The 26,221-nt window shown below is 37.1% G+C and overlaps 2 protein-coding genes across 8 annotated transcripts in view; one reads left to right on the top strand and one right to left on the bottom strand.

Annotated features, from left to right (window-relative positions):
- smc4 (structural maintenance of chromosomes 4) overlaps window positions 1-24,358 on the bottom strand; it is a 52,980-nt gene extending 28,622 nt beyond the window's left edge. For 2 of the 3 annotated variants that reach the window (XM_043702072.1, XM_043702070.1), the window contains exons 1-9: window positions 24,244-24,358; window positions 23,142-23,291; window positions 21,516-21,694; window positions 20,907-21,098; window positions 19,660-19,836; window positions 6,954-7,118; window positions 5,538-5,665; window positions 5,078-5,218; window positions 1,162-1,312 (exon numbers count right to left, since the gene is read on the bottom strand). In XM_043702072.1, the coding sequence (XP_043558007.1) occupies window positions 1,162-1,312; window positions 5,078-5,218; window positions 5,538-5,665; window positions 6,954-7,118; window positions 19,660-19,836; window positions 20,907-21,098; window positions 21,516-21,694; window positions 23,142-23,291; window positions 24,244-24,343 (1,383 nt within the window). In that variant the 5' untranslated portion in view covers window positions 24,344-24,358. Of the gene's footprint in view, window positions 1-1,161; window positions 1,313-5,077; window positions 5,219-5,537; window positions 5,666-6,953; window positions 7,119-19,659; window positions 19,837-20,906; window positions 21,099-21,515; window positions 21,695-23,141; window positions 23,292-24,098 lie in introns of all 3 variants that reach the window. The other variant, XM_043702071.1, reaches the window with a different exon arrangement.
- Window positions 24,359-24,501: 143 nt separating this feature from the next.
- Window positions 24,502-26,221, top strand: part of ift80 (intraflagellar transport 80 homolog (Chlamydomonas)) — a 227,109-nt gene continuing 225,389 nt past the window's right edge. For 3 of the 5 annotated variants that reach the window (XM_043702073.1, XM_043702075.1, XM_043702076.1), the window contains exons 1-2: window positions 24,502-24,581; window positions 25,547-25,666. In XM_043702073.1, the coding sequence (XP_043558008.1) occupies window positions 25,630-25,666 (37 nt within the window). In that variant the 5' untranslated portion in view covers window positions 24,502-24,581; window positions 25,547-25,629. Of the gene's footprint in view, window positions 24,582-24,629; window positions 24,868-25,546; window positions 26,085-26,221 lie in introns of those variants that run through there. The other 2 variants (XM_043702074.1, XM_043702078.1) reach the window with 2 other exon arrangements.

Here is a 26,221-nt window from a genome sequence, read left to right on the forward strand (position 1 = left end):
AGGTCCTAGGGAGTGTTGCTGAACAAAGAGACCTTGGAGTGCAGGTTCATAGCTCCTTGAAAGTGGAGTCGCAGGTAGATAGGATAGTGAAGGCGGCGTTTGGTATGCTTTCCTTTATTGGTCAGAGTATTGAGTATAGGAGTTGGGAGGTCATGTTGCAGCTGTACAGGACATTGGTTAGGCCACTGTTGGAATATTGCGTGCAATTCTGGTCTCCTTCCTATCGGAAAGATTTTGTGAAACTTGAAAGGGTTCAGAAAAGATTTACAAGGATGTTGCCAGGGTTGGAGGATTTGAGCTATAGGGAGAGGCTAAATTCTGGTCTCCTTCCTATCGGAAAGATTTTGTGAAACTTGAAAGGGTTCAGAAAAGATTTACAAGGATGTTTCCAGGGTTGGAGGATTTGAGCTATAGGGAGAGGCTGAACAGGCTGGGGCTGTTTTCCCTGGAGTATCAGAGGCTGAGGGGTGACCTTATAGAGGTTTACAAAATTATGAGCGGCATGGATCGGATAAATAAGCAAAGTCTTTTCCCTGGGTTCGGGGAGTCCAGAACTAGATGGCATAGGTTTAGGGTGAGAGGAGAAAAATATAAAAGAGACCTAAGGGGCAACATTTTTACGCAGAGGGTGGTGAGTGTATGGAATGAGCTGCCAAAGTGGTGGAGACTGGTACAATTGCAACATTTAAGAGGCATTTGGATGGGTATATGAATAGGAAGGGTTTGGAGGGATATGGACCGGGTGCTGGCAGGTTGGACTAGATTGGGTGGGGATATCTGATCGGCAAGGACGGGTTGGACCGAAAGGTCTGTTTCCATGCTATATATCTCTATGACTCTATTAGGAAACTGTGCTAGTAATAACCACAAATGGATTATTAGATGATCTCTCCGTGGTCATAATACTTAAATACATTAATAGTTAAAACAGCTCAAGAACTCAAAGCAAAATCATAAAGAAGTAGTTACTCATGTAAGATATCCAACTTCTGATGCAAATATGGCATTTTTCCATTTGGGAAAGGTTAGACAGATATGGCCAACGTGACAGCCTCATTCAACTTTAAACTGCACAACTGATAAAATGTGGAGAAGACTGTTATTCACATAACTAATACCACCCCAGTCTCAATTAGTATATTCAAGTGAACTAAACTTTACCTTCTCTATATCTTTTTGTAGTTGCTTCTGCAGTTTTTTCTCTTTACTCTTTGAATGTTTGAGCTTTTCACGGACTTTGACATCTTGTAAATCAAATTGTGCAAACTCTTCCTTCTTCTCTTCAATGAACTTTGTAATTTTCCCTAGTTTTCTATAAAGAATGCATAGAAGAACTTTCAATTATTCAGTAGACAGGCAAAGGATAATATATGAAGAAGGTAGCCTAACAGAGTGGGATTTAAGGGAGGTCGATTCACAATTGATAGGAACAATCACCCATTCGTGGATTTTAAATTTGCAGTTTAACATCTTGTATGATTTCAAGCTGAACAAGACGGGTGTCTTAAAATTTCCACGGCAATATACAGCAATCTGTAGAAGGAACTATGACTATTTTCCTCTTCTTTATTCGGGACAGAAGCCACTCAACATAATATTAGCTTTAAGTACATGCCAGAAATTGATTTAGGTCTTATTTTACCTAACATGCCTCAGTAATGTGCAAAGTAGCTTTGATTTCAAAAACAAATTTAAAATCTATAAATAATTAGCATCTATATAGTGTCCAAGATATGGAAACATAACCAGATAATTTCTCAAGCTAGAAAACGGAGATACTAGATTAGAAAGATAAGATGAATGTTAAATATCTGTATAGCTTTAAAAGCAGCAGGGGAAGTCAGAGAATTCCAGATACTTGGGTTGTACTAAGTTACCAATGATGAGACAAAAGGAGCAAGGAATGCACAAGAGTCCAAAGTGGAGAAACTCAATTTGAGGGTTATAGGAAGAAGTGAATAGGAGTAGGCAATCATGGCTTTTTAGTACAAAATTTTCAATTTCTATTGACTTTTGTGTGGAGAAAAATGTTTTGACTTCATTACCAAATGGACAAGACCCAATTTCAAGATTATACTCTTATTCCAAATTCTTACTGAGATGCAATTTCCTCTGCACCTACTAAAACCTGTTGTCACTTTAAACACTATTACGTCATGTCAGAGGCCTGGAGACAAATACAGAGGTCAGAATTAGCAAGCCATCAAGCTACTCAAATAGAATAATTGAATGTTTCTATTGAGTAATCAGGGGATCAGAAGTTAACACAGGTTCACAAACAAAAGTTTTGGGCAAATAGAATGGTGCAGAATAGTGCTTTAGCATTTTGTTGAAAAGTATGGCACTGGAAAAGTATAGCAGGTCAGGCAGCATCCAAGCAGCAGGAGAATCATGAGGAATGATGAAGGGCTTGTGTCTGAGATGTCTTTTCTCCTGCTCCTCACACTTTTCGACTCTGATCTCCAGCATCTGCAGTCCACACTTTGTCCATTAGAATTTTGGTTGAGCTAAACTTGGTATGAATGGTACAGCATAGATTGCTGGCAAATATTGAAGTAAGAGACTATGGTGGTGATAAAGAATGAAAACTATACAAAAGGCTGCTGCAGAAGATGCATGGCGTTATAGGCGATATATTAGCATGGATAGAAGTTTGATTAACGAACAGAAAGCAAAGAGTGGGGATAAATGAGTGTTTTTCTGGTTGGCAATCACTAGTGGTGTGCCTCAGGGATCAGAGTTGGGACTACAATTATTCACAATTTATATACAATTTATGTCAAGGTTTGCAGATGACATTAAGACGAATGGTACAGCAAAGTGTGCTGAGGGACTGTGAAACTTTGCAAAGGGACATAGTTTAAGTGATTGGGCAAAGGTCAGGCAGATGGAGTACAGTGTTAATAAATGTGAAGTCATCTATTTTGGTATGAATAATAGTAAAAAGGACAATTTCTAGAATGGTAAAAAAATTACAGCATGCTGCTGTGCAGAGGGGCCTGGATGTTCTCGTGCAGGAATCACAGAAGGTTGGTCTCCAGGTGCAAAAGGTAAAGAAGAAGGCAAATGGAATTTTGTCCTTCACTGCTGAAGGGATTGAGTTTAAAAGCAGGGAAATTATTTTGCAGCTGTATAGGGTGCTGGTGAGGCCAAATCTGGAGTACTGAGTGCAATTTTGGTGTCCTTACTTGAGGAGGGTTGTACTGGCACTAGAAGGGGTGCAGAGGAGGTTCACCAGGTTGTTTCCGGAGTTGAGGGGGTTGGCTTTAGAGTAGATTACTTACAGTGTGGAAACAGGCCCTTCGGCCCAACAAGTCCACACTGACCCGCCAAAGTGCAACCCACCCAGACCCATTCCTCTACATTTACCCCTTCACCTAACACTATGGGCAATTTAGCACGGCCAATTCACCTAACTTGCACATTTTTGGACTGTGGGAGGAAACCGGAGCACCCAGAGGAAACCCACGCAGACACAGGGAGAATGTGCAAACACCACACAGACAGTCGCCTGAAGTGGGAATTGAACCCAGGTCTCTGGCACTGTGGGGCAGCAGTGCTAACCACTGTGCCGCCCTTATGAGGAGAGACTGAGTAGACTGGGATTATATTCATTAGAATTTAGAAGAATGAGGGGAATCATATAGAAACATATAAAATTATGAAGGGAATAAATAGGATAGAAGTAGAGAGATGCTTTCACTGGTATATCCTCAAAATTAGGGGAAACAGATTTAGGATGGAATTGAGAAGGAACTTCTTCACCCAGAGGGTTGTGAATTTATGGAATTCCCTGCCCAGTGAAGTAGTTGAGGCTTCCTCAGTAAATGTTTTTAAAGCTAAATAGATAAATTTTTTAAACAGCAAAAGAAATTAAGGGTTATGCTGAGAGGACGGGTAAGAGAAGCTGAGAACTTGATCTTCTTGAATGGCAGAGTGGGCTTGAACGGCCAGATGGCTGATTCCTGCTCCTAGTTCTTATGAAGAGAGCCGTCAGTAGTAGAAGGGCCAAGGCAGGCCTCAGGTGGTGGTGTTTAATTGGAAGAAATAGTAACTTATCCAGGACTAAATGTGAGGTAAGTAAACTTGATAGCTCGGGGCAGTGAAAGGGAGACAGAGCTCAGAATAGTCATCATGTGGAGTCTGATATCATTCCTCTGGATGACGCTGCCGACAAGGTGAAGAGGAGGGAGAGTCCGGAGTTTATTGGATTGGGAGCATATTCTCTAGCCATGATAACACAAGAGTGGAAACAATGAGATTAGTTATAATGAGCTGATTAAGGAGGATTAGAGGAGGATTGTCAACTGCAGGAGGATTGTCAACTGCAGTCAAGACTGCATAAACCACAAAACAAGAAAACATTGTTGTCATAGCAGATAATACGTCTTTAATTCACACCATTTCAGAAGTCTGACTGGAAAGAGCCTGACATGAAGTGGAGGAAAAAAATAGGAAGGAATTCAGAGGTTACAACATGTTGAAGATCTTGGAGAAACAGTGAGCAATTTAAAGTGGGCTGTGATTTTGCAAGACCAGAGGGAACAATGGACTTTTGTGGAGTTGGAAGGATTAAAGGGGCAAAGAGAAAGGATGGTTGCTTGAAAGGTAGGTACAGGTTGAAGACAGAACCATTTAAAAATATTTGTTAGCATAGATGATAAGAAAAGATGCTTGATGGTCAATTCGTAAGTGATCACGATAGCACAAAACAGCTCTTGGATGAAAATAAACTTGTATAGGAAATAAGCAGAGATAAGAAAAAGCTTGGTTTGACGGGGGGTGATGCAGAAGCAAGTTGGCTTAATCATCAAAGGGAAGAGGATCTGCAGAAGCTAATATAACAAACAATGGCATGTTGAAGTCTAGGCTACCATTTTCTACTACTGTTCTACAAAAATATTAAATTAGACATCAAAATTATTAACAAGTAAAAAAAAAACTATAGATACCATGAGAAGTGAAAATCTGAAATAAAGCTAGAATACCTAGTTGGCTTGGCGGCATCTGTGGAAAGAAAAGCAGTTGTTTAAGCTCAATGAGCCTTCTACATATACTATAAAAGCGTATGCCTTACTTTTCAAGGTGTTTCAAATCATTATTTTTTATTTTTATGTCTTCCACAAGTTTGGCACTTTTGTCACGTGTATCTTGAGTATCTTCATGGATTTTTTGCTTTTGAGCTGCCAGATCAGCTATCCTTTTCTGCACATCATGACTGGTGAGGGAAAGAAAAAAATCAAAACTTTAAAGCAGAGTCTAACCTCAACCAAATATCCAACTTCTACACATTTTTAAGATCAGAAATAAAATTAATTGGAAAGATGAAATATTTTGGTAAGAACTACGAATGGCAATTTGTTTTTAATTACTCTGTAGGTATTTATTAGTACTGCAGAACTAACAAAAAACAGCAGTTGCAAATAGGCATTTCAATCAGCACTTACAAGTTATAAAAATTGTTTGAAAGTTCAAAAAAATGTAACATATTGAACTAGAGAATAAATGCATTCTTTAGAATTGAAAATTGAACATACATGTAATATTGCAAGACACAATTCCTGTTCTTTACAATCTCATTTTTCAAGAGCAGAAACTCAATTGCATGATTTTTTTCTCCTTCCAAAGCATCCTTTTCTTTTTCCACCATTTTGACCCTATTAAGCTAAAAGAAAAACATATTCAACAATTCTGTACTTTACACATAGAAAGCAAACTGCCTTTTTGAATGCACGCCACTGTGTAATAAGGATTTTAAAGAAACTGTTAGTAAGTAATTGGTGGCATCAAGGAGTGAAGGCAATTATCTAAGATTACAAAAGGATGTTGATCAATTGGGCCAAGGGTCAATGAGTGGCAGGTGGAGTTTAATTTATATAAATGAGGTGTTATATTTTGGTAAGACAAACCAGGCAGGACTGATAGTTAATGGTAGGGTCCTAGGATGTTATTGTTGAACAGAGAGAACCATGGGTACAGATATATAGTTCCTTGAAGGTGGTATCACAGATAGACAGGGTGGTGAAGATGGTGTTTGGCACATTTGCTTTCATTAGTCAGAGCATGGAGTGTGGACATTGGAACCTCATGTTGCAGCTGTACAAGACACTAGTGAGGCCATATTTGGAGTATTGCGTACAATTCTGTTCACCCTTCTATAGAAAGGATATTATTAACCTGGAAAGGGTGCAAAAAAGATTCACAAGGACATTACCAAGACTGGAGGGTTTTATGTATAAGGAGGCTTGGACTTTATCCTCCTACAGTATAGAAGGCTTGACAGGTGACCTTACAGAAGTTTAATAAAATCATGAGGCATTGATAAGGTGAATAGCTATGGTCTTTTCCCTAGGGTGGGGGAGTTTAAAACTACAGGGCATGGGTTTAAGGTAAGAGCAGAAAGATTTAAAAGGTACCTGAAAGGCAACTTTTTAACAGAGGATAGTACGTGGATGGAACAAACTTCCACAGCAAGTGGTTGAGGGGAGTACAATTACAACATTTAAACAGGGATAAGATTTGGACAGGTATAAGGATAGGAAAGGTTTAGAAGGATATGGGCCAAATGCAGGCAAGTGGGACTAGTTCAGTTCAGGAAAGCTGGTTGGCAAGGACGAATTTGACCAAATGATCTGTTTCAGTGCTGTATGACTCTATATTTGAACTGATCCAAAATAGTTAAACTAACATACTCCATAGAGGGTTAATTTTACCTGTGCTTTACAAGTATAGAAGCAACATTAATCATAAACTAATCATGCTAATATTCCATTTTCTAATTGTGAATGAAATATCAGAAAGTTCCCAGATATTGAAGAGTCATCCAAAATTTAAATTTCAGTATTATATCATCTTGAAAAGCACCTAGTTAGCAACATTTAACATAATAAGAATTAATTCTACTTTTGGGAATGTTATGTTTCATCATCTACAACTCAAACTGTTGAATTTACCTTTTCTCCTCTTTGTTCATTCAAAATCTCAACTCTGCGACAGAGAATCTGTATTGGTTCTTTCAACCGTCCTGACCCAATTATGTCTTCTAGATATTCTAACATACCCTCACTGTGTTCATTTTGGCCTTTTGGCTTCATCATGGCAATTTGCTCCACTTCACCCTGAAGACAGAATAAACATGTCATTACTAAACAGGTAACATATTTTGGAAATTCTAAATCAATACAACTGAAAGAGGTACTTTGTAGATCATAATTCAGAAACTGCAAAATAATTATACTCAAAGTTCCACAATGAACAATGTTAAAAGAGATGGCCCCAGAACAAGAACTATAGTTTTAGAAATCCAAATTAAAGTCTCAGGCTTGATGCTTAGTTGCAAATAAGCATTAAAATAAAAAGTAGGACAGAAATGTTACAGCACGGAACAGCCCATTCATCCCATTGTTTTTGCACCTGCTGAATAAACAAGCCACCCATTCTCATCCTTCTTACTAGCACCTCGTCCATTGCCTTGCAGGTTATAGAGCTTCAGGCGAGGATCTAAGCTAGTTTTGAAAGGAATTTTGGGTTTCCACTTCCACCACCAAACTGAACAACAAATTACAAACATCCACGACTGATTGGTGAAAGATCTCCAGACCCATCTATTCCTTCTGCTGATCACTTTAAATCGGTGTCCCTGATTTGTTAACCTCTCTGCTGCCCAGTCCATCCAAACCCATCATTAACTTTGTACATATCAATAGTTACCCCTCGACCTCCACTACTTCAAGAAAAACCAACCCTAGCAATACCTAAACTTTTCTCAAAACTCAATTTTTGTGCCCAGGCAATATTTTTGTAAATGTTGTATACTCTCTTTACAGTAATTATGTCCAAAGTTTGTGCGAAGATTTGTAGCTCGGGTGCTCGTTGTTGTGGTTCTGTTCGCCGAGCTGGAAGTTTTTGTTGCAAACGTTTCGTCCCCTGGCTAGGCGACATCATCAGTGCTTGGGAGCCTCCTGTGAAGCGCTTCTTTGATGTTTCCTCCGGTGTTTATACTGGTCTGTACCTGCCGCTTCCGGTTGTCAGTTTCAGCTGTCCGCTGTAGTGGTTGGTATATTGGGTCCAGGTCGATGTGTTTGTTGATGGAGTTTGTGGATGAATGCCATGCCTCTAGGAATTCCCTGGCTGTTCTCTGTCTGGCTTGCCCTATGATAGTCGTGTTGTCCCAGTCGAATTCATGTTGCTTGTTGTCTGCGTATGTCCCACACAAATTAAAGTAGTGATAGCTGCCCTCTGATGCACCCACCCCTCAAAACAAATTCCAATGAAAACATGTTTAAATCAATTTCCCAGCCTTAAAAAGAAAAGTTTACTTGGAAAATAAGTTTGACATTAAAACTGCTATTCATGATCATCAGAAAACATGTGAACAAATGGCCAACTTTTGTCTATTTACCACATTTTCAAGTGATCTGCAGTAATTTGTGTTAAGGGACTTGATACTTCTTTCAACTGAGCTTTGCTCAAAGCTAGACCCAAAAAGCAGCAAGAGGCTCCAATAGTGCTAATGCTTAGCCAAAGTATTTGTTTGCGAGGCCCAAGAACTAAGTCCTATAGTGCCTCTTTCCTTGTAGGACTGGGCACATACTGCTATCAAAATCACAGTCTTACTGTCTCATACCTTACCAATCACAGTCAACCGACAGGCCAATGAAGTCCCCCACTATAATTAGATTAGATTACCTACAGTGTGGAAACAGGCCCTTCGGCCCAACAAGTCCACACTGACCCTCCGAAGAGTAACCCACCCAGACCAATTTCCCGTTGACTAATGCACCTAACACTAATGGGCAATTCAACTGACCTCCGCATCTTTGGACTGTGGGAGGAAACCGGAGCACCTGGAGGAACCCACACAGATACGGGGAGAATGTGCAAACTCCACACAGACAGTTGTCCGAGGCTGGAATCGAACCTGGGTCCCTGGTGCTGTGAGGCAGCAGTGCTAACCACTGAACCACTGTGCCGCCCCATTAATCTGTGATGTTTAGTGTCCTTACAGATTCATTCCATTATATCCTTTCCTAGCTGGTGGCCTATACATTACAAGCAACATAACTGCACCCTTTGTATCCTTTAGTCATGCAAATGTTTTCACAATTAAAGAACTTATATCTGTGCACACTTCATTATTAATACTGCTCATTGAAATGACAACTAGAATTAGCTAAATATGCAAGAGGATCAAGTTGTTGGATGAATAACTCATTACTTAAAAGGATGATTTCTTTGCAATAATAGACCATGCATACAAAAGTATTGTAGAATCCAAAATGTGCGAGCATCCAGGAAAGTATGACATGAATTTATCGGAATTATTTTGAATCGGATTAAAATTAATAAATTCCTGTTGAGATTCGCTTTTAATTGTTTACCATTGACCTTCTAAAGGGTACAGCATAAGTCCTTTCTCCAATATCTGGGTAACACAAATGTATCATTTTAACTATGCAGTTAAGTTTTGAGGCAAATGTTTTTCATTCAATTTTTTAGGTCACCAGTTAGTTAAAAATCTTAAATACAAGTCAACTTCGGTAGAATAATTGTAGCTGTTCTTGAAAATTGAATTCTCAAAAGGGTTATTTCACAAATGCTTTTTCTTAGCAAGGTCAGAAAGGAGTTTAAAAAAAAGCACATACAAATTGGGCAACATATCCAACAGATTAACCTGATCAATTTCCATTGACAATCTCCCCAAAATGGCAATTACACTTCGTAGGACACAAAGGAATGTCACAAACAAATAGGTATCAGCCCAATAAAAGGTTGAAATGAAGAAAAAAAATAACTAAAGCAACTTAACAAGCTTGAGTGAAGTTAAAATGAAGCCTAACTGAATCAGGTTTGACCAGTCACAAGTACACAAAACCCAGTAAAAACCTCAGGTGAAAATTTAATAGTATTCATGAAAATAAACAAAGCTAGACATTAAGGTAGATGCCCAAACCATTGTCAGGTTCTTAAAAGAAATTTTGCTAATTCAACAAATTCACAACTTAAAAATTTGCTTTTATTAATGATTAAAATATGGGCCATCGCAGGCAAGGTCAGCATTTGTTGCTCATCACTGCTTACCCTTTAACTACATGGCCTACTAGGCTATTTCAGAGGACAGTTAGAAAGAAGCTACATTTTTGTGGGTCTGAAATCACATGAAGGTTAGAACAGGTAAAGCTAACAGATTGCTTTGCTTGAAGGGCATTAGTATTTCACATGGGATTTTAGCAAAATCAAAATTTCATGGTCACAATTACTGAGATTAGCTTTCAATTCCAGATATAAAAATAATTGAATTTAAGTTCCTACCAGCCACCACGGTGCTATTACTATTCCACTGTCAGTAGCTGATTACCACCACTTCCCCCTATTGATTATATTATTTTGCATGTATTAATTCTAAAAGAGAAGTAAAACCATTGACATAAATAGGAGATATGTAAAATGTTATTGTAAATATTAAATAATGTAAGGCTCAATTTCAATTTAGCAGAATCTCTCTAATTTTGTTTGAATTCACAACTAACGTTGTACTCAGCTTCCAGCTCCATCTTGAAGGTGAAGAGGTATTATTCTCTGGATGCAAACAGGGTGCGTGGAAAATAAAATAGAACCAGGCGACTTACCAGATGCTCCTCTTAATCAAAAGTAGCATTTTCCTGTTTTCAGAAAACTGGTACAACATGGCTATACCTATGACTCAAGATTAACTCTAAATGCACTTTTATCATTTTTGTAAAAGGCAAAGTTAAAGGTGATTCTCAACTTATAACTAAGAATGACTCAACACACTCTGGGTAGATGTCAAGCTAAAGCCTTCTCAGCATTGGGCAATGTTTAAAAGTCCATTAAAACATGTCAAACAAACAACTCCACCTGCGAACACAGGAAGCTCTCAGTGAGGAGAAACAGAATGTGAGAAATCTTAGTCTTCATTTTCCTACCTAATCAATCACATTTAAGCTCTATTTCTTTTGGATACAAGTCATTAAAATGTTCCCATTGCTCAAACCCTCTCAACCCCACAACTACATTTCATCCCAGCACTTCCTGCCATTCGCTGCGACATAATTGTTTCAGCCACCAGGACTTCCATCACTAGTTTCTCATTACAATGCAAACCTTCAAGCTTAACAGCCGCAAAAGACAAGGGCAGCATCATCACCTCAAAAAGGTTCCCACCAAGCTATGCACCACCTTGATTAGGAACTGTATCATTACTGAGTTGAAATCCTGGGTCACCCTTCCAAATCGAACTGCGATTGCAAAATAGATGCAAACAATTCAATAACTAAGCTCACTAACACCTTCTCAAAGGCAATGGACATCATGCAATAAACACTATTCTAACCAGTGACATCCCATAAATAAAAAGTTAGAAAGGTTCCAAGACATAGAATCAGTATTGAACACCAGTGCCACCTCCATGTCCCCACCATTGTTTCATAGTAAATGATATGTGAGGGGGAGGAGCAGAGAAATATCCAAACACATTGTACTCGTGGTACATGTTTCACAAGTCTTTACTAGTTCAATACTAGTACTTGAAATTCTCACTTTATCCTTTATTGGATGTGGATGGTTTCTTTGAAAATGTATCAAAATAAAATACCAAAGCATATTCTAATTGGTTTAGAAAATGTATTGTTAGTATTTTCCTTATAATAGCGCAAAGTTTTCAGCATATATTTTGCTACTTTATCACTACAGGAAAAGAAACAAAAGTACAAATAACTCTTGATTAGAGAGTTTAAGTGTGCCATGTGTGTGTGAAAAAGCCCCCAAATCCTATTGCAACATGTCAAACCTTTTACAAGGTGGGCATTCACACTTGGTTAGGTCTTCACTGAAATCAGCCATTCATTTCCACCACCAGTAGAAACAGGAATTGGATATAGCCCAAGAGATACTAAGTAGCAGAGACTAGCTTCACTTTTGAGCTGGACCATCAATGCTATTTCACAAGCAATTCATGGAAATATCAACAAGTGTTGATCTGTGTCCTTTATTAGAATGGTTTGCTTTAAGAACCAAAAAATGTTTTTAAACATTCAACGGAATGCCTAATAACAAGTCTGGGTTCAAAATGGACAACCTTATGGTTCTGATCTAGCAGTGCTTTTTGAAGACAGCTCATACAGCACAAAAAATACTTTTCAGGGGTACTTAACATTCAATCCTACCTTCGTGTTCAGTTAAGAAAAAAAAAACTGACACTTTGATAATGGAAAAAAATTCACCTTTTAATACAGATTTTACTAGTAGTCACAGTCAGCACACTCACACTGGTTTCTATCAATTACCATCCCTTTTGTCTTATTCTTGGAAAATCAAAGTAACTACAGTATACAATCAAAGTTAGTTCAGAATTGGCCAGAACTTTCTGAAATTGCACAGACTGAAGTCGATGCTGCTTTTGCAATCTAATTGAAGGGAGTAATAGCAACATACCAGTGGGAAAGCCATGAACTGAAATATACCAATCTTAAAATGAACAAAAAGATTCCACTTCAACTTTACTCAGAAACAATGTAAATTGTGAATTTATCAAATTAACAGGCGAATGGTACTTCAGATACAAAGGTAAATTTCACTTTAAATAGTTGATAGGCGATCATAAACAAGCATTCATCTCACTCCTTGCATATAGCTATACAATTCCACAACAATGTTCCTCATTCACACAGTGCAGATCAGAAGTCCCACACAACGTCAACTTTAACCTTCACGTTACACGGGTATGTATGATTATCATCTGCAATATACAAAGACAAATTAGGCCACTCAAACCTGCTCAGCCAATGAAAAAGATCATGGTTGATCTCATCACTTCATACCCCTGCCTAACCTTGATAACTTTTCACCCACTTACTTATCAATAATCTCCCCATCTCTGCCTTAAAAACATTCAAAGGCTCTGCTTCCACTATTTGAGGGGTCCAAACATTCATGACAAACTTAAAAGAGTTAAAGAAACCTATCATAAACGAGTGACCTTGATTTTTACAACAGTGATCCCAAGATCTAGATCTCAGGATCTTGTAAGTCTCAAATAATGTCTTTCACATTTCTAACCTCTTGACACTTAAGTATAGACTGTCCAATCCTCTTTCATTAGAGAAGTCACTCAACCCAGCATCTATGTACCTCCTTAAAAAGGGAGAGCAATTCTGTCAACAATACTGCAGACAGTGTGACCAACACACTTTATATATGATACACAAAAACTTTCCTCTCTTTATATTCAATTCCCCATTATACGGTAGCAAACTTTAATTACATGCAGTACTTGCAATACTAACCTTTTGTAATTCATGCACTAGGATACCAAATGCCTTTGCAATTTCTCAATTAGACAATATTCTCTCCAACCATTTTTGCAAGAATAAAAATACATTTTCCCATGATAACCCATTTGATCTTTGCCCATGCTTCTACATCCCTCTGACCGTCAGATCTCTATTCCAGAAATTTGTTTTAAAAAAAAACAAACAATGCCCAGCAACCTCTGGGAAATAGCCACCTCTTTAGCATCAAACTACTCGCACAGCTTTCCAGGTTTTATATTTTTGTAGCCAGCATGCACAATATCTCCAAGAGCTCCTGTATCTTTCCTTTTGCCAATCAGAAACGTTGATCTCTTCCTTATGTGATTTGCTTCTTGTCCTCACATAAATGGTGTTCCTCTTTGTTGTTTGCTTTCTTTTGTACCTGCATTTGTGGACATGTCACATTCACTCTCCAGCTTCTGCACTTGTTTGTAAGTAATACAGCTTCTATACTAGTTTCTTTTCCATTAATATTGCATCCAGTTTAAGAGTAGGCAGGTTATCATACAAATTCTTCCCACTGTGTAATTTCTGGGTCAAAGATTGTTACGATAGTATTCTGGTTTTGACCACAATACTGTGACTCGCTTAGATAACTAGTTGCTATATCAATTGCAATGGCAGAAAGATATGATAGCAGGTAGGCAAATATTTGCCAATATGTTACCTTTTGTAGTGAAATGAACAAAATGATTACTTGTACATTTTGGCACATCACTAACTCTGTTGAAGATTTAGTAAAGTCAAAAGCATGACTCCAAAATATCAGACAGGGTCCCATTTACAAAGATTTTCACTTTCTCACTCCACTCTTCAGATCAACTTTCTGTATCTTTTTAATTATGTTATCTTCAAGGTTTACTTTTATAAAAACTGGCTATCCATTTCTATTCTATCATATTCTTTGTGGAACATTTTTAATCTTTCACTAGACAAGCTTGTTGCGAGCAAGATCAGCATTTCATTCTGACTGAATTGTCCTCGGCGTTCTTGTACCATTGCACTCCCTCTGATTTAGTTAAGCACACAGTGCAGTAAGGTTTCTAGAAGGTGCCACAGTTAAGAAACTGGAGTACAGCCCCAAGGTGGAATGATATGTGGCTTGGAAGGTAATTTCAGGTAGTGTTTCTATGCAGCTTTTACCCGTGTCATTTTAAATGGTACAGGCATTAATTTTAAAGTTGCTTTTATTGGGGGTTGTCACAGATCTTGCTGCCACACATCTGTGGCGAGGAAATTCAATATTCAAGATGGTGGACAGTATGCCAATCAAGCAGCATGTTTTGTCCATGGATGATATTGAGCTGGAGGACTGATGGAGTGTACACATTCAATCAACCAGATAATATTCTGGTCATGCTCCTGCCTTGTGTCTTAAACTATTAACCCAGAGGCCACAGGTTTTGAAATGCTATCACAGCAATTATTAGATCACAAAAATAGTGTAACTGCTTACTATTGATCATATTGGTTAAATGGAGAGAGGGTCAAGAGGGAACATGATCAAGTAAACAATTTCACACTGATGTCTGTCTTTGCAGCATCACCCATCACATATTGATCTGAGTGTAGAAGCTGGGAACGGTTGGAGGAGCAGATTCTGAATTTGTTTCAATGGTTAGGAAGTATGGAACAAAATCAGCTTAAGTCAGGTTCCTGATATTGATCAGTTTACATATTCACAATATGTCGGTGACATATTTGCTATATCTAAATCTGTTTGCAAGAATCTACTAAAATTCTAAAAAGGACCCAACCTGCACTCAAATCTGTTTGAAATGGAGCAGCAACATGCACTCCCTTTCCTCGATGTCCCAGTTAAAAAGGATCGGCCATATGTGCTCTCTTACCATCTATCTTGTTTGGTCAACATGCGATTTCTGCAGCTCCACACGCCACAAGATCAGCCATATCAACTGCCTTGTATGTTGTTCACCATGCAAATTTTGGGCTGAAATGGCACATCCGAAGAGTTTTGAGGTAATGACGAACGAAATAAATTTCTACTGTATTTTTCACAAACTCAGAAAAGGGCCAAAGACTAATTATGTTTGGTCCTGAAAAATGCCCAGTTTGCTCTTCTGTGGTAGTCTGGAGTAAGGTGTCTCAAAAGTTTGAGCAATAGGTGAAGCTAGCATTTTCAGGCTGCTACTATGCAGTAGCAACACAAGTGGCGTTTGCCACTAACAAGATGCTGCAGTGAAGTCAAAATGATAGTCTGCTCATCATACAAATGAGTAATGTGTTGTGTAAATTTCCACGTTGGCACGATGCTAGGTACGTAGGTGATATGCCCTAATGAGTACTGGATCATATCAAATATTATGTCCTCTCAGTTATTAGCAAAAAGCAAGGTACTGTCTGTACATAAACAGCACATGCACGCAAAATTCAAAACAATACACATTAGATTTCAAGGTTTGCATAAAGATTCATAGCCAAGGTGCCGATTGCAGTTGTTGTGAAAATGTTTGTTGAGCTGGGAAGTTGGTTTGCAGATGTTTTGTCCCCTTTCTTAGTGACATCCTGTAGGCAGCCTATTGTGAAGCCCTACTGTACTGTGTTGGCTGGAATTTATTTGGTTTCATTACCGCTACTTCCAGTAGCTTGTTGCAGTGGTCGGTATATCAGACAAGCTATATAGGACAAACAGGCAGACAACTAGAGACCCACATTCATAAATATCAACTAGGGACTAAACGCCACGAACAGCTGTCCATAGTAACTATATACACACACACACACACACGACTGGGACAACACAACAATAATAGGACAAGCCAAACAAAGGACGGTCTGAGAATTTTTAGAAGCATGGCACTCATCCACGGACTCTTCCTCCAAACACATTGACCTATATCCAATATACCGACCATGCAACAAACAACCGGAACAGACAACCGAAGTAGCAGGAATTAAACCAAATAAATTCCAACTTGTACAGTCCAGCAGCACTTCCCAGGAGGCTCCACAGCAGAGGATGTCACCTAGAGGAGACAAAATGTCTGCAAACCAACTTCCCAGCTCAATGAACATATCCACAACAATTAGGAGAAAGTGCAGACTGTAGATGCTGGAGATCAGAGTCAAGAGTGGGGTGCTGGAAAAGCACAGCAGGTCAAGCAGCATCCGAGGAGCAGGAGAATCAACAGCTCGGGCATAAGCCCTTCATCAGGGATGAAGGGAGGAAAAAAAAAGTATTGGTGCATTTCCAATAACCCTAGTTCCGAAATCTAGTTCGATCCTTAAAAGTTTCTGATAGAAATACAATTCTGCATTTACAACTTTTATTTGGAAATATTCCACTTCTTGTACATGCTCTAAATACAAGGGAGGCTGACTTGGATACAATTTGTTCAATGATTCAAAATTTTGAACACTTCCACCACATCTATTCAATTCCTCTTTTTAAAAAGGAAAAATGCAAGGCAATGAATCTTTCAAGTCATTCCCTCTGATTTCAGAAATCAGCACCTGAGATATTGTGCATCATTCAATAATAGAATACACCTTTTGAGATGAGCATACCAAAACTGCATAGTACACAATTGCAATCACATCAAGGTCAAACATAATTAGAAGATGCTCTTGAAATTTATGTTTACTTAATGCCATGCACCAAAGCTCATTATTATTAACTGTATGGGGCATAGTTCTGATGTCACGACCATTCATTAAAACCACCACGATCTGCCTGATTTTCTGTAAACAATGTCAAGTTTTCACAAGCTAAAATTGCTCCTCTGCCAAATGTCCAAACCTTGTGCTTTCTTGTTAAATCATATTTGCTATTTTCGCTCCACTATATTCAGATGCCACTACTCCAGATTTGGGTAGAATTGTTTTCTAAAATAATTTGTAACAACATGGGTTGCCAACCAGGTTAACCACCCATATACTATTATTAGGTGTATGACAATAACCTGTTGACAATAAATTTTATTGGAAATGTGATTTGTGTAATACACTACGATGAATTAGTGTTGATTCCTTCATTAAGAAAATGTTGATAAGATCTATCACCTCTTCTCTACCTGCTAAATCTGCTTTACCCAAAGAAATCAAATAATTAGTCAAGGACAGCATATCAGCACGTTGATAGGTTCACAACGCTCAAGATGCTGGCTTAGTTTGCTCCAACTACAAACAAGATTCCATAATCACTTAAGGTTTGACTGGCTGGGAAAAAAAAACCTTCAAGAAAAAAAAAGCGATCCCTGAAGTCTTTGACAGGTGTTTAGTGATCCCTGCAAGTAATCCTTTTAAAACGGCTTTTGGCATAAATCACATTCTGCACTTGCTTATTTCATCTACTGTACAACTAAGTGAACCATCTCAAATGGAAGAATGAGTAGAATTAAATATTAACAAGAAGGACTATTCAGATAATTTAGGGGTGGCTCAGGGTTAGCACTGCTGCCTCACAGCGCCAGGGTCCCAGTTCGATTCCAGCCTTGGGCGACTGTCTGTGTGGAGTTTGCACATTCTTCCTGTGCCTGCCTAGGTTTCCCCCGGGTCCTCCGGTCACCTCCCACAGTCCAAAGATGTGCAAGCCAGGTGAAATGACCATACTAAATTGCCCAATGTGCTAGGTGCATTAATCAGCGGGAAATGGGTATGGGTGGGTTACTCGCGGAGGGTCGGTGTGGACTAGTTGGGTCAAAGGGCCTGTTTCCACACTGTAGGGAATCTAATCTTAAAAAAACCCCCTTATTATGGAGAGATTAAGCCACGATTAAACATGAGAAACCAAAATCATAAATACATAAATATTTGCACTTACAAGATTGTTTGAAACTAAATTATTGAGATCGGACATTTCTCTGGTTTTACAATCCATTGGTTTTAATTGGCATTAAAGTCAGTTGAGTACAATACTGGGCAGGGTACAAAATTCATGCTTGTGGGATCCCCACACAGTGTTAATCTAAATAACTCAATTCTGTCATTTCCAATCAAAAAAAGAAATCAAAATTATTTCCTACGAAAGTAAAGGGGGGGGGAGAAACAGAAAGAAAGAGGTACACTAGCAGGATGAGAACACTAAAATAATTACAGCTTTGCTCTAACTAATATAGCACAGTTCTTTCTTTCCATACTTAATTTCCATTCCCAATAAGAACAATTTTTTGGCACAGTCAAATCACTGTGTGTAATTATTTGGATATAAGCAGGTTAAAGAAAAAGGCATTACCTCAAACCTGCAGGCTCATATGGCTTTGCAGCAATCTTGTAGATACTTTGTGGCCATTCAAAAGCTGGCCTGAAAGATACTACACACATGTAGTGTGCGCAAAGTTTTTTTTGAAAATAAAAGGCACTTAAAATAATCTGGCTACACAAAGACAATTTAGAGGGATTATTGCTTCCACTAGTATATTTTTCATCGAATAGGAAAACATTCTAAAATGGAAGAGCAAGAAAATGAAAAGAGAACACAGTAGTTAAAACTTGAAAACACCCATAGGGCTAGGAAAATTCTAACTAAGGGTCTCAAAATTCATAAGTGTGAAAGATTGTTTAAAATGCTACATTATTTAATTAATATGAATATTTTAAAAAGACAAAACAGAGGCTATTTTATCAATTACCAATCTTTATACATATTTTGTTGTTGTCATCTAAATCAAATTAAGAATCGGGACAGTACTTTCCTATTGAACACGACCCAGAAACAATTTAGTGGGATGAGAACTTGTAGATGAGAACTGCTGGCACTGTTTTTTTTAAATTCTTTTAACATTAATACATATGATGATAGGCTCATCCTAATCTTCACTTTTTTGTCAATGTACAAGTATTAAAAAAAAGGCTTTTGATATTTTATATATATTTTAGCAAATAGTTCGCAAGTAAACACAATTACTTAAGAAAGTCTTTTGACAGTGATTTAAGCTGTTATTTTCTTCTGCAACATATACCAAAAAATTCACTTGCCAATCACTGATCCAATGGGCGATTAGACCATGTCACACTGCAGCAGCACAAGTAATATTGGCAATTATCACCACGCCAATATTTACGTGCTGCTAAAATGTAACTGGCATCTTCATTAATCTGTCCGCTCATACGGCTCTTGATTAAGAGAGAAGTGATAATAAACAAAACAATGAATTAAATAGGACAGTTTTCCTTCTGATTAGCCTTAAATCACTACAGCAGCAAATAATGGCTTGAGTAATGAAAGCAGCCCTGCAAACCATGATGTGCTGCTACAGCAATCTAAGAAAGCAGGAGAATCTTGGATTTATTTCTACAAGCATAGAGTTTCTTTCTCAAAAGAATATTTCAGTGAAGTTAAAATATTCATTACAACCTTGAGACATACCTGAAGAATCAAAAATCTGTTGTGATCCAGATCAATTCCATGGCTACGAAGCAACATTCCCACATCTTTAAATGTTGATTTCTTTCCATTGACATGGTATAGTGATGAATTGTCCTTGTAGGCTGTTCTTGAAACGTAGAAGTTGCTATTTGGAATAACTTCAAAATCATCACCCTCCTTTCATTAAAAGGATTTTTGAAAAAGGTGTTTAATAATGAAAAGCTACAGCAAATAGCTTATTTTACATAGTCACTTAAACAATTGTTTTCAAATGGCTCATCTCAAAAACAGAATTCTTTCTTTCAATGATATTTGTTACAAGTTGTTTAGATCAACTTAAAGAAACAAAGTTACACAGATTAGATCAATTCAATGATCTGAGCAATTAAAATTTGAGATGCACAAAAGGTGAGAGATTAGAACTTTTAGCTTTTAAAATTAAATTATAATACATACTCAATGTTTAAATTTCAGTATACCATAGGAAAATTGATTATAATTTAAATTCAATAATCAATATATACTTCAGTATTCAAAAATCATTGCAGACTTTTAATGAGCAAATGTATATGTTGATACATATACATCAAGCCTTCCCCTCAACCTCTCCCAAAATGTAATTTCTTAATAGGGGTCTTAAAAAAAAACAGCCTGTATTACCATTTTCACTGCACTTGGTAGACAAGTGACATTTAAATATCCACACGCTGTCATATGAAAATCAAATTGTGCAGGCAGAAAATTAGATTGTTATATAAAAACCTCCTTTAAAAAAAATATTTTTGGCAAGAACTTTGCCGCATTGTTTCAGTTTGTATTTTTTTCCAGCATGGCTTCTATTGAGTATATTTGATGTAAAAAAAAAAAGTGGAACTGACTTGTTTATTTTTCATCACATCTCAGTCCCCTTAAATTATATTGTAGGCATTTACTGTATTTAAATGAACACTAATAAAAGTAAGGATACATCAATATATTTTACCCACTGCATCGATACAAAACAGAAAAAGCAAAACCAATTGGGTGTTCTGATTCAATACGTTACTTACATGCTAAAAAGCCAACACAATTACTTATTTACAATTTGTACTTCCTCACATTCAATACAAACAAAAGTAGCAGGAAGTAAAAAATACTCGAATCATAATCATTTTTAAAATTGTTTTGCCGGTCAAAATACTTGAAGTGCTTAAATAAGGTGAAATGTACTTTTTAAATAAATGATTTCACACATGCAGTATAATTACCTTATCAATGATTTTTTGAAAATGAACTTCCACAGTACAGCTCTGAATATCTTTATGCTCATCAGAATTGTGAATGAGTACAGACAATTTTTTGGAACGAATTTTTTGGGCCCGGTAGCCAAAAACAAATAGCATTGAGTCAATCACGTTTGATTTCCCACTCCCATTTGGTCCAATAATACAAGAAAACCTCTGTACAAAAGAAATAAATACAGAACAGCATAGATATTTTAAAAATATTTTTTCTGGCCATTATTAATGTTATGCACCGTATACTGAAGTTGTAGTCAGCATAAAGTGTGACGTCCAATACTCCCAGCTGTCCATTTACACCAACTCTAAACATTTTTTTAGCAGTTTATTACTTCAGCCACTGCATTTTTGCAGCAGTAAAATGAGATTTCTTTTAAAACAACATAAATACAGACATTAAATCTCAATTTTTTGTCAATTTTATAATTAAGCGAACTGATCAAGCATTATTTCAGTTTCACATCTCCACCCAAAATGTTAAAAAAATCTATTCTTTAATACTTTTGGCTGAGAATTTAAGTACAGCATTATATTTAAAGTGAATCTAGGTAATAGTATTTTTTTGTGAACTGTTACCTTGTGGAAAGGACCCAGGATTTGTTTTCCTGCATATGACTTAAAATTCTGGTTCACTATATGAGTTATCATGAGTCGAGGAGCTCCAGGTTCATTGGTCATTGCTGGGGGTGGAGGAGGAGATATGCCAGCTAAAATTTCTTCCAAGCTTCGATTATCTATTGGTTCAACTGGTGATTCTGAGACAACAGAGACAAAAAAATTAAACACGATTCTACCAAGGCAAAATGTTTAGCGTTGCATGTAACATCAGTTTTGTATACCTCAAATCTTTATAAGACACTTCAGTTCATAATTTGACCTTTTTTCTTAAATGCATATTAGATATCATTTGGTGACACTGTTAATACATAAAAACATGTGTATAGGTAATCAAAAATTACCACAGTTACACAATTACAAAACTACATTCCACAAAAATTAAGACCAGAAACATTTTGTTTCCAGTCTTGTTTTAATAGATCAAACAATTCCAGATAGATATTTAGATCTTTCTTTAAATTATTCATGCTGCAGTCTTGTTGAAAATAAAAATCAATATTTACAATCATGGGCAACACATTTCAAAGAAGTGTACTAAGTTTAATTTAATAAATTGAAGTCTATATTTAAAACCCAATGCTTTTGGGGAAGAGTGTGCCACAGTAACATTTTAAATTTACAATTTAAGGATGATATTGATGCTCTGTGACACACTGCCACAGATCACATTTCAGGAACTTAATTTGCATTCATGAAAAAAGTGATCAGAAAAGTACTGTACGGCAGTAATGGCTAGTAAGTAGTCAACTTGCACTAGTTTAATGCTGCTGTTGAAATTTGTACGCCTGCCAAATACTTGCTTTTAGAGTTGCTGCAGCAACAAAATGGAAAAAAAAGCTAATTTTATTAAATTTCTAACGCACGTTTTTTGTGAAAAACGAAAATAATAAGATAAAAATTACTCGACTTATGAATTCACGGTTAAAATCTCTTACATCTTCAGCAGCTTCCGAACGCAGTTTTGTATTCCAGACTACAGAAACCCAACCCCTCCCCCCACAATTCACGTACTGTACAAAAACGCGCAAAGGAAAAAAGGGAACACAATGAAAAGAAAACTCAAACCCCAATGCGCTGCAGCGTAAGGAGCAAAAAAAACTGTCAAAGAAAGAAGCAATCCATTACACGACTGGACATATTTCTTTCAGGATAAACCCTAGTTATTACATATCTGTGCTGAAAACCGGTAAAAAAAATCTATAGGACAAACTTTCTAGGAACAAGTAATCCGTTGCAATTGTCAATGAAGTTTATGGAGTTCAAATACGATCTTGACAAGTTAAGTTAATGTTGGCTGCTTTCCTCCCACGACTGAATGGAACTACACCCGTTAACTCAAAGTAAAAACACATGAAGAGCATTTGCAAAACGATTACAAACAATTTCGGCGTACAGGCAATTGAATCGGCAACCTGTTTAGCTATACTTTACGCGGTTAAATCCAATTTCAAAACGAACTAAACGGCAGCGATGATCACAACTTCAATTTATTAAAAAGATACAAGAAATGAAATGTGCTAATTTTTAACAATAGAAGTCTTAAAATACAAATAAAGTGAATCATACATGGACAAAAAGAATTACCTCTTGTAGTTTCATCTAAGTTTGATGCGATTGCCTTTTGTTGGATATCCATTTCGTTGTCAAACTCATCCAGGGACTCAGATCCCCCCGGACCCAGTTTTGCGCTTTGTTTTGCTGTAGAAGACTTCGTTTTGGCAGGCATGGTTCTATCTAGATTAGGGATTATTATAACAAAAAAAAACTCAAGGCAAATTTAGGCATCCTTTCATTGCCATACAGTTCCTTTCATTCCCATAACATCCACATCTTTAGATAAGTTTTGATATAAAAATCCAAGTTCGGCTTTTCAAAACAAAAGCACCCATTTGGTAAAAAAAACCCATTAATTCCAAATTCACCGCAACCCTACCCAGATTAGGAAAAGTTACTGTACTTTACTGTAAGCCAATGCCACATCATGACGTTACAAAAACTGGATCTAAAAAGTCAACCTGACAGATTACACAAAAGATAAACTCACTAGAAAGAACACATCGTTTACTCAAGATGGAACATTTTGATCAAATGAAAAAAAAGCTATACATAACGACGTATATTTCAGGCAGTCTACGTCACTAAGCTTAAATAGGCGCATGAATCGTCTTTTAAAAAAGAAAATTTAACAAGAATCGTGTCTAATATTGGTTTTATGACTTAAATGAAGTAGCTTGAATTTGCAAACTACACCAAAAAAATAAAATAATCAAAACCTCCAATGCGGGGGGGGGGGGGGGAAGAATCGGAAAAAAAAAGTCACAAAATGAAAAATACTTCAAATTCCGGCTGAGGTACTAATCGCAATTATTTAATGAAAGCGCCAGTTCATATTTGTAAAAAAGTTTAATTTAATACAACATATGGAACTGGGATTTTTTTAAAAAATGCAGTTAGCCACCACTTCCCTGAAACAACATGTTTACAAATTTGTCATGCATCTCATCCCGCTAAAAAAAGATTTCATTTCCACTACATCAATACCTTGGAAACCAATCCGAATCCCGATTTTCCGGCGCCGAATGATGGTAAGTTTTTTTTAAAAAATATTAGGAATATTTTGGGACCACTTTCGCACGGGGAAAATAAAAAATAAAGCAATAAATTCGACAAAAATTCAAGCGCTCACCTCGGACCCAGTCGAAAATGGCGCCGAAAACTAAACTTGACTGAAATTCGTTGAGGGACAAAGCATTGTGGGTAAGCCGGTTTGAAAAAATGGGGTTCATGCCAATTTTTAAAAAGTCAAAATAAAAAATTGATTCCGTCGCACGACTGGTTATCTTCGAGGAAGACCAATAGGCTGATGTGGATCAAGTTAAAAAGCATAAGGTATTTGTCTTTTTCGCCGCGGTTGCCGTGTTGGTTGCCAAGAAGCGGCGCGCGGCGGTCTCGCGAGGCGCCGCGAGACTCCAGTGGGTTTGGAGCCTAACTGAAGTGGGAGTTGTGTCCGAGCGAGTTACTGAGGTCTGGGACTTTTTGTACATTGTCAAGATAAAAGTTGGCTTTTACTTGCCAACTGGTATAGTCCTTTTAAAAAGGACGTGTGCTACACGACGCTTTTATGTCCAAAAGGGTTACGTCTGGATCAGACTTTAAAGATTGTGGGTTTGAGATGGAATGACATCCTGGCCCATTGCTGCTGCTGCTGCTAGGGCGAATAGTTGTTGCCGTGTTGTGTTGTGTCAGGGGACCCATTTGGCCTGTACGGCTCAATCCTGCCATACACTGGTGGGCACTTCAGAACTGTCAGGTAGTGTTTGTTTATGATCGCACGAAATGCCATGTTAAATGCGTGGAACTTATTTACATTTTCAACTATCGAATGTATCAAGATGGTTTGCAAAGTTTCAACCAAAATGGGGGGTTGAACTCCCATATAGGTACAATCTGGCAGCATTGATAACTTTGCCCTGTGGCTGGTTGTGTTCGGATTGTGGGATATAAACTAAGGAAATGCACCTTAGAAAGAGGGTATTCAGTTCTACCTGTCTGTTTTCTTACTGTTTGAATTTTGTAGGTATGAGGTTTTGGAAATGTTGCCATGTTGCTTAATTTATGGACCAATACTAAATTAGAGCACTAAAGTTTGTCATTGCAGCATACAGACTAATACAGACCTGATTTGTAAGATGTCAAAGAAATTTTATGATGTGCACAGGAGCAGCTTGCTAATTTAAAGTTTGATCATTCTGTCCAAATATTCCTTCAATAAATTATATTATTCCATGTCAAATTTATATCTTTGTTGTACTATGTTGTACTAAGAAAGTAGTCACATAATTATAATGCTAAGTATAAAACTTTTAATTTGTGGAAAAATGCATTAGCTTTCCAATGGTCATTCTTGACTGCTGGATAAAAAATAATTTGAAAATGTATTAATTTTCAGCAATGATATGCAACTGATTACATTTTTATCATTCTGGCAGCCACCGAAAACATTGCAGTTAGTGGAATTGACCATTGCTACTGGAGTTGATTTAATCATTGTGTCTAACTCAAATTCTAAAGAATGAGGCTGAAGACATCGCTCTTGAAGGAACCAAAACATATCCTTTCAATTAATTAATCTTTGTGATTTTTGTAGGGGGCATTAAATTACAAACAAAAGAGAAAAAAATTGGAAGAATGTATAAATTCAGTTAATATAAGTAAATTTTGACTTTCATTTGAAATTTGAGATTACATACACTGTGTGTTTGTATGTGTGTTCCAGACTATTATCAATAGATTTATCATTTGCATGTATGTTTTTTTAAAGTTACCTTAACTAGAGACAGAATAGAACAATTTGTGTTGATTCTTTGTTTTCAATTTGATAATAAAATAAATAAAATGTCACAATTAATTCTCCATTTCAAATGTGTTATAGTCCTGTCTAAATGGTTTGTAGAAGAGTGAGGCATTTTGTAGAGAACATTGCCAAGTATATATGAAGTTAAAACATGGGGATCTACTGCATAAAAGGTAATCTGATGAATGTAATTTTACTTTGTTCGTCACAAAATTAGTCATTTACGAGTCAACTTTGATATTCACTGGTCACCTTGTTAAATAGAATGTAGCTTGAACAAAACATTCATTCTGATAATTATTATATGCTT

Source organism: Chiloscyllium plagiosum, chromosome 13 (genome assembly GCF_004010195.1).
Source record: "Chiloscyllium plagiosum isolate BGI_BamShark_2017 chromosome 13, ASM401019v2, whole genome shotgun sequence".
NCBI classification, from domain to species: domain Eukaryota; kingdom Metazoa; phylum Chordata; class Chondrichthyes; order Orectolobiformes; family Hemiscylliidae; genus Chiloscyllium; species Chiloscyllium plagiosum.